General features: G+C 39.3%; 1 protein-coding gene across 2 annotated transcripts in view; it reads left to right on the plus strand.

The window, feature by feature from the left end:
• The window catches only part of FHOD3 (formin homology 2 domain containing 3), a 406,597-nt gene extending 397,943 nt beyond the window's left edge, over nt 1-8,654 (plus strand). For both annotated transcript variants that reach the window (XM_075704917.1, XM_075704918.1), the window contains one exon: nt 8,572-8,654. In XM_075704917.1, the coding sequence (XP_075561032.1) occupies nt 8,572-8,654 (83 nt within the window). The remainder of the gene's footprint in view (nt 1-8,571) is intronic.
• The last annotated feature ends 902 nt before the right edge of the window (nt 8,655-9,556 follow it).

Below are 9,556 nucleotides of genomic sequence, written 5' to 3' on the forward strand. Positions count from 1 at the left end.
TTGAAGCATGAGGCTGATTAGCTAGTTCCATATTTTCAGTTTTGTCAGTTGTAACTGATGACATATGTAATTGTGATTGTTGATATTAATACCATTTCTAAGTAGGTACATATTTAGTTATGAGTGTTCAGTTACTGCTTTACAATGTGTGTTACATTTCTTTTTACAGCTTTCTTTAAAAAAACTGATCTGACAGACAGGGGTACACATTCTGCTTTTTAACTGTTCAAATGTGTAGTACCTATGTATTTTGTTGGCAGTCTCCATGAGTTTCAAACTGTATCTTTCATATCTCAAGTTTTGTTCAAGAGTGTTTGCTGGTTCTAGCACTGTGAAAGTGAAATTGCCATCATTCTGTACAGTTCTACATCATGTAGCCTTCAAAACAAAAGGTTTTTTGAAAACCTGGTTTAAAAATCTAGTAAAAAAAATTGCTTGTGAAAGAGGCTTAAATTAATTTTCCAGTCACTGTTTTAGAGGAATCTATGAGTCATTTCTATAATGAATTTTATTCTGATACAAATTATTTGTTTTGGGGCTCCTGTCCTCAACTTTCTGCTTGAAACAGCTTTATCTTTTTTATATAAGGAAAGTCAGATATAAAATTAACCCAGCCTGCACCACTAAGTACATTTCTTAACTTTGCATTGGATTCCAGTACCGGTATTTAGAGATACTGTGGAATCCAGTATTTGCTCAAAATTGAGCAACACTGTTTTAATACAGCAACTGAAAAAATAGATGAGAAGTCATTGCATTGATCTGGGAAGTCAGAATCATTAAACTTAAATATGCAAAGTTTACCAAAAATATGTGTCTTTTATCCCTGATTATTTCAGTTCACAGGGAGAAGACAGAAATGTTGAACGCTACACAGACATTCACATGCTCATCATGTATGTTATATTACACAAGCACAGAGGACATGGTGTAGGTACAGGGAGAAAACTGCTGCTATAATGGGTTGTCCCTCGTGATTTTAGCGTGGCTGTCACCTCATGTGATTAAATGCCTGCCCAGAAGTGCTGCTCTGTGGAGGAAGAGATAGCCCCTGCTCAGATTTTGGTCGTAGCAAAGAGTACATCCCGGTAGGAGGTGAAGCCTGTGTCCCAGCAGGATCCTGCAGCATAGGGAGACCACTGGCATGTCCTCGTGCTGTGTCTCCAGCAATGGGAGAACCAAAAAGAGGGAATGCTCTGCAGCTTCCTGTGGGCTTCTAGACAAGGATTTACGAAGTGCTGGAATTTCTCCGGCCATCTCTTCTTGGCCAAATGGCACTTTCTTTATTGCAGGAAAGAACAAGCTCAAGGCAATGGGGGAGAAACTGGCAGGAGATGAGCAGCTGATAAAGAGCAAGTCAGCATACGTAGGAAATAAAGCTGTTCATGTTCTCGGGTCACAGAATATTGGTATTGACATTTTCTATAGAAATACTTATGGTGTATACTCTTTTGGTGCTTTTTCAACCATAGTTCTGTAGAAAAAAAGAAATTTTACTTCATTTATTTGCATCTTACAAGAGATACAAATAGTTGTTTTCACTTTTGCCAGTTTGCCATTCACTGCGTCAGTGAATTCACCTACGTTACCCTCCATTTTCATTTTAGTTGGCATATTTTAAAGGTATATTTCAAGGCTTTTGAATTCATGTCACAGGATGCATTGCCAAAAGTGGAATTTAAGTAAGTTAAGTATTAAAAAAATATGTATGGTTGAGTTGCACACTGTTAGCCCTAAGTTGATAGGATATGTATTTTGTTTGGTTTCTTTCCATATTAAAGTGGCTTTCAAGTTTATCTCCGGTCAGCAATATACTCCTTATTTACATCATCCTTCCTTCCTGAAAGATGATTATTATTTTCAGCATCCGAGTAAGAAATCAGCAGCAGTGAGGTTTTGGCTGCCAAGTTAACCCAAAGCATTCTATGATTCTATGATTCTTAAGATCATAGATTTGTTATGGCAAGCACTTCATTTGGGAACGAGAAAAGACAGGGAAGTACAGGCTTGCTTTTCCAGTTACCTTACAAAAGAAGCGCAGTAGCAAAAGCGATCTCATGTGTGGCTTTCCAGAAGAGCATCGTGGTATCACAGCTGCCAAAGAGAGCCCTCTGCTGCTATGAAGGAGTTTAGCACAAGGAGCTGTGAAAGCAGGAAGTTGACTACGCTTGGATGCCAGTGGCAAATGTGTTTGGAGGAAAGTCTCTCTTAGAAGATGAACAAAAATGTTTCACACAGAGCTACTTTGAATTTATTTTGCCCCGGCGCTATATCAAAAAAATAATATGTATGTGTATATATGGCTTCCTCTAGGCAGAATAACACCACAATTACAAGATTGTTTTGGTCATAGTTATTTTTAATCTGAGGGTGTTGTAGAGATGATGCCTTTTATTGTTTTATTTCCCAGAGCAGATTCCTAATGGGGATAATTAATTTGCATTCCACAGAACCCAGGTGGTCAAACACGGTCACACTTCTCCGCTGAGTCACTTTCCAACAGACAGCTCTGCATTCATAAGCCTGAGCTACCTACCCCCTTAGCAAAAGTCTATTATCTAGTAACAGATCACTTCAAAATAGACTTTAAGTCATTTTAAAATTTCAAATGGAATGTAAAGGCTGCATGCCCCAAACACTTATGTTAGATGGCTTACTTTCTGTATCCCATCTCCCGCCCTTTTTTTGTCCTGTGCATTGTTAATGTATAGTCTGGTCTTGAAAATAGTACATGGTACTTACACACAGACTCAGTTGTTGGTGAGCTGTATGCTCTCAATGCTTTACCTATTAATAGTGGAATCACTTCTGACTGCTGAAGTTAAGTGGGAGAAATGACAAAAGGGATGGCAGCAGGATTGCTTTTAGTAGTAACTTTTTACAGTGGAATTCACAGAAGTTCTAAAAATTAGGGGAGTTTGTCATAGAAAGCTTTCAAGGAAGGAGTTAAATCTTTCCTTCTTTACTGTTGGGACTATGTAAATGATGATCTGTGAAATACATAAAGTTGGAAACTTTAACAGTTTCAACTACATGTTAAATATTACTTGAAAAACAGTATGTTCTTCATGCAGCACAGATTCTCTGAAGCATTGTTACTTTTTTTTCCCTATAACGTAAGCCACCTGGAGATGAAACGCAAGTTAAGCTTTCCTTACAAAATGCCACTTTGTTCTTTTCCACCACTAGACTCCTCTTCATGTCACAGCCACCATAAGTTGCACCAGGAGACAGTTGTGAACTACAGAATTTCTTATTAGGAGAGACTTGTGCCATCTCTGAAGTGCTGACAGGACTCAAAGCAAAGCTGCAGGGCAAGAATAATACATCATAATACGTTGTTTCCTGGAGCTTTCTATGCAGCTGAACCAGACAAAGACCACATTTCAGTTGGCTGTACTTCTTCAGAGAGATGCATGATAAAATCCAAAAATTTACCTTCAAATCCCTGTAAGAAAATCTCCGCACATAATGTGTTAGTATTTTTATTAAGCATTTAGGCCTAGTCATGTTAAGTAATGATACATGCATAATTAAGCTTAAGTATAACTTATATAGGTAGTGACATAAAGATACACAAATGCAGAAGAGGATTAAAATATGAGAATATGAGCAAGACTGTCTGGATTGAACTTCTGCATTGCCAGTTGCCATTGCTGGACTCATTGGAGTAAAGCCCAAGAGAATATGGTCAATGTAAATACGTGAGAAAATAGACTGAGTGTGCAAGCTGGGTGTAGATAGGTAACAGAAAATAAAACTAAGATACATGAAATGAAATGATGGAGCTGGCCTGTATTGCCTCTTATAATCTGCCCTTCCTGCTGTCCTCACTGTGTAATTTATAGCCACCTGGAATTTTCTTCATTCCAAATCAGCAACTAGCAGCTGCATTACCTTTGCAGCTGGGGCCAAAAGAAAGTTCTGTGGCTGCCACAACTCTGCAATAGGAATAACACTAATTCTGTGACTTCCTGAGCAGGAGAATGGTAACATCTATTCTGCATTTCAAGTGACTCATCCATACAAGTGTAGACATACCTGCCAAAAGCCATTGCAAATGCAAGAATAAATGGCGCCAGCCAGACTGGTCTTTTCTGTTCGTTGCATCTTTAAAAAAGAAAAAAAGGTAGCGGGAGGGGAAATTAGGCATGCTATTTGCTCTTTTAAAAAACAACCAAACCCTAGATAATTATATTCTCTGACAAAGCTTCACTTAGGGAGTTACTCTTTTTTAAAACATTCCCAGTGTACTGTGAGGGCTATGTATCTGTGTAGATTTTGACCCAACAGGCAGAGTCAAATTCATTGAGTTCATCATAAGCACATTGCATTCTGCCAGGATATCAAATAAAATTCTAGATTTCCCGATTAACAAAAAATATCATACCCTCTGACCCCAGAAAAACAACATTTAGTTTCTTGGTTATGGGATCTCAGCAGGCCTTGCTTGTGACAAGAGTAAAAGTTATTTTCTCGCTATGTTATGTTTCTTTAGCAAATGTTTTAAAAATTGCTTAAAGAACCTAAAAGGTCATTTTAAAGTCTTATTTTTATTGTCACTGCCTCCAAAATACATTCCATAACCCAGTTTAATGTGATCTGCAGCAGGCCAAGAGTTTTACAAGCCAAGATATTATGTCTAGTCCAGTTAGAGACACGACAGAGTTCAGTGAAGAGGGGAGAGTGACGATCTAGTTTGAAAAATGTAATTTTGCAATGCCTATAAAACATGGAAGGAAAATATCTCTCTGCATTCAATTTTGATGACTGAATGTGTTCATGACCTTTCCTAAGGTAGAGGAACCCTACCAAGCACTTTATGAGGAAACAGACAAATGTCTGAGGACATCTGTTTAACAGTATGTCAAGACAAGGTTCACCCACCTCCCAGAGGAGTCCCTGCTCCTGTAGATGACACAACTGTCTCCTGGCTTCGTCACCCTCAAGCCGCCCTCGTCCACAAGCCAGTGCAGAGAATAGTGGGGCTGGAACTTGTTCTTGTGTTACTGCTGCTAACTGCATCCCTCCACTGTATCTTCAGATGAGGAAAAGTACTGTGAATAATTTGCACTTACTAGGGATAATTTTTATATAAAGAGAGCCTTTATCAGGCCACTTCCATCTCCCTAAGTACAAAATACTTCAAACTACAAGTGGATTCATCTGTGTCAGACTGGCCTGTTGCATTGTAGGGGCAAGAATTCACCCATTTGAGTCTGGACCGTGATTCTGTCCACTGTTATCCTTCCGGTTGCCTGTTGATAGTGGACAGCTTTAATCTTGCCAGTAGTCACAGTGCTTTGCAGTATTTGGCCCCACACGCTTAGTTTATACAAGTCAGCAGCTGTCAGTGTTTATGGGAACCATTCTGTCACTGAAAAGATTCTTCACATCTTTGCTCTTTATTAACTATTTTCTTGACAATCTCATTAGAGCTGCCAAAGTCCTACATTGTTTGGAGCTCTCCTCTCCTAACTGCTGGCCTTAAAAGGTTAGGTCACTGGAATATATTAAATCCAAGTTACCTTTCTGTGTAGTATAGGAGAGCTGAGATAAGTTAGAACAATCAGCTGAGGGATGCAGAGAGACTGTTTTGTTTAATTACAGCTGCGTATGTTGCAGGAAATCATGCAGTATTGTCATTCCTACTTGTTTTGTAGTGGCACAAAAAGCACAAACCCGGGGTTGGCCTCCTTTGTGTGAGTCATACAGCAAACCCAGAACAGGGCACTTGTCCTTGTCACATGCTGCATACAGTATTTCTTTTTTGCAGTCATCCAAGGGTTAATACACAAGGTCCTCAGACTAAGACTTTAGTAAGTTTGATAGGTAGGCATCTGGAGATTCAGAGAGAAATCTTGTTTATGTAAAGAAGACTCCTTAGTTTTCTTCCTTAGTTTTCTTCCTTGTTTTTCCATGAAGATGCTTTCTACCATGGTATTTTAACTCCTGATTATGACTTCTGAATATAAACTCCTGTAATTTTCTTCAAAGAGACCTGTATGTTATTGTAAATCCATTTGGCTTTTCCTAGTAAACTAGTAATCCTGTCACTCAGGCCGATGGAGGAATTTAAACAACTGTATTCTGCTTGGTCGAAGTTAGAGGCACACATTTCCCTTTCAGTTGTTAAAGTTTCAGCCCAGTTATTTGTGCGGTAGTAATTGTACTGACCTAAAGAAGGTTATTCCAGATTTACATTGTTATAAATAAGACCAGAATTTTGCTTATTCCCGTACATGACCAGCGTTAGCAGAGCACCTCAGTTCCTATTAAATGTTCACAAACAGGAATAACGATTGTTTGTTCCCTTACTCTTCCTGTCTTGCCATCTGACAAGAAAAACAGCTTTGTTTTACAGTGGTTATTGTGCTCAGTTTGCAAATGCGTGTAAGTGATTGTGGTCTGAGAGAGCTGGGGATATGTGTGAGAGCACTCATGAAAATGTTTGGTTTGACGCTTCCACAAAAGTGTCTATAATGTGGAAATTTGTTCTGCATTTGGCTTTCCAGTTCACTTTTGGCTTTAGGTGGAAGATGTATTGTCATCTAGACAGTCATCCTGTGAAAGTTCGGTCTCCTGTACGCATATTTTTTAACATAACTCTACTATCCGGTGGCCAAGCTAGCTATGGTCTGCATTTGGCTGCATGTTTTAGAGGGTACAGAAAAAAACATGTTCAGGAGACAGGCAGGCAGCTAAGTGGGTGAACTGCACAGGGAAATCTTCGCTTTTAATAAGACAGAAATGTTTCTCCTGCAGCTTTCTTGGATTTTTTCTTTCACTCCTGATACAGTTCATTTTGATACAGAAATAAGCATTGGGTGATTCACTGAGACCTTAAAACCCTAAGGTATTTCATAGCTCGTGTCTAGAAATTAACATTTGTCACTGTGGACATTTGGATATCAAATTTGAGGAGTATAAAAGGGTGCCAGTGATGAGGACTGACTCAAAAGTTCATGTTGGGTATTCTGCACCATGGAGACCAGAGCATTTTTTGAAGTGTATTGCTCTTCTGGTAGCACCTTTTTAGTCTTTCTTAATCTTAGCTTTATCAGTTGCATTTAACCTTGTACTGCTTTAAGCTAAGCATTGTTCAACTTGGAAGATGCTGCTGATCAGTATTGTAGGAAAAAATTGATATCATAAAAGGCTGCCGTGTAGACTCCTAGTGGTGTTTAATAAGTATGCAAATACTGTAGGAGAAAGGAGTGAGCCTTGAAGAAAAACTTTCAAGTAGGGGTTCAGTAATGGAGGAACAATTACACATGTGGCACTCCCAGCTCATTTGATTAACCTCAATAACTGATGAAAGCGGTTTGACTATCAAACATAGATCACATTCGTTCTACCTGCATGGTATCAAATGTTCAACTGCGTCATATTTTCCCTTTCTCTTATCCTCTTATTTTCTATACCGATCCATTCCCTCCTCTCACTCCTGCTAGACCCCTGAGTGTGACCACCCAGTTTCAGTTACATGGACTGAATATCTCAGTAAGTTAGAGGTCTTAATTGTGCTAGATGATACTGATGCAAGAAGTCCTTAGCCACTGTTTGCAATTGGTTTCTCTAAGAGTTTCCTCTAGACTTCATTATTAGATGAATATATTTTGTTCAACACAAAGTCATTGTTTATGCTTTGCATGCAGCTTAAACTTCTGAATGTGCATTTTGTATTTGAGGAACATCAACGTGTGGAGTGAATACCCCATTTGTGTCTTGAACTAAAGCCCATTCACCTGAAAATCATGGCACCAATAAAACTAGGAGGACACTAATGCTCAGTGTTTGCAGTCACGTAGTCACTTGTTTCTGAATTAAAAAGGCAATCAGAAATTTTAAAAGTTTTATGTTGGGGCTAGTGTCCAGAACACTTAATAGAAAATTAAGAAACAAGATTTTGGCCTAGATATATCATTTAAATTCACCTAAAACGCTGCAGACTACTAATGGCAAAGATGATGCAGGTGGGGCTAGGACGGGGGAACATTACAGGACAAAGGGGAGCGTGTATGAAGACAGTAGTTTTAATGATTTGAATTGACTATAAAGTAGTCACATTTTTAATCTTTAACCTTTGGGGTTGTTTATTTTACACCTTTAAAGGGTCACATAGGATTTAACAGTGATAAATTCAATTGAGCCCTATAAAGATCCAAAAGCTCTTTTAAAAAAATCGTTAAGAAACTATAAAATAATAGGGCAGATGATACTTTCTATGGACTGAAAATCAACTGATAATTTCAGAGAAAAAAAATCTTAAAATGCTGTGGTATTTTCCTTAAAAGTTTTTGTTGACTAAACGTCAAATGACAAATGTCTTTTTGCCTGACTGTTTGGAGTTGCTGAATACTTGATGCTCCCATGAATTTGGCATAGGGCATTACTCAGTATTCCTGAACTTGAGGCCATGAGTACAGCAACTTTTGATTTGACCCAGCTTGCATGTTAGCAGGGGTTTTTTTCAGCTGAAAGTCTTGTGTAATTATCGCTTCTAATTGTTTGCATTTTCTTTCTTTGTTTTTTTTTTTTCCCCTGCTTTTGGAATTCATGACTATCCAGTGAGAAGGACACTAAAGAGCGGACTGACACCAGAAGAAGCCAAAGCACTGGGCCTCATCAGCACCTCTGAGATGCAGGTTTGATGTCCCAGAGGTGGCGACAAGAAGAGCCGTTCATCTGAAGCACACAGGCTGAGAACCCTTCGGTGTGGCATTGACCTGCCAGCCTCCTCTGCTGCTCCCAACATCCTGTCCTCTGTTCGTTCGATTTTAATAAGCAACAAAAAGCAAAACCCCACAGCCAGGGCAGAAGAAGGGTGTGCCACAGCTCAGCACAACATCTGGACAGTAACTGAGGAAGTGTTTGAGTGCTTGTAGGTGAAAGCATATGTCTGCTTCTTCTCATGGTGTGTTGATGTGGGTAGGAGGGGGCTCTCTCTGAGTTATCTGTCATTACGCGAGCTGTGTTTACGCTGGCTTTCCTTGTGCCCTGTTTTAGTCATTGTAAATGTATGGCATTTTGTCAATGCAAGGAACAGTCCTTAAAGAGGCAAAATAACTCCTGTTACAACCACCCCGATTTTCCTGAAGCAGATTTATTAAGCAAAGATGCACAGTCTGTGCAACCCTGTGGTTTGTTGGGGTTTTCTTATTATTTTGCCACCAAAGAATGTAAAAATGTATGTGTACCTTTGTATATGTACAGAATGAATGTGTGGACATGTGTGCGTGTATCTATTCACATACAGTCATGGTGTGAAATCATCCTCTTGCTGAAGAGAGCTGGACCATGATTTTCACTCTGGGGCCTTACTGTTCCACCTGGACAGGAGGAAAAGAATGTCTTTTTGTAGGAACTCAGTGTCATTCAGTGGGATTCACCCTGTGGGGCAGGAGATGGCCTGCAATACAAGTGGAAAGTTTAGGATCCTGAATTCGTATGTATTAATACACACTCATACTGTACATAGCAGCATGCACACAGAGGAGACGACACCGAATACCTCCCTCTTGTTGAGCTATGGCTGTACTGTGCATTTGTACAG

Source organism: Pelecanus crispus, chromosome 2, assembly GCF_030463565.1.
Source record: "Pelecanus crispus isolate bPelCri1 chromosome 2, bPelCri1.pri, whole genome shotgun sequence".
Taxonomy (NCBI): domain Eukaryota; kingdom Metazoa; phylum Chordata; class Aves; order Pelecaniformes; family Pelecanidae; genus Pelecanus; species Pelecanus crispus.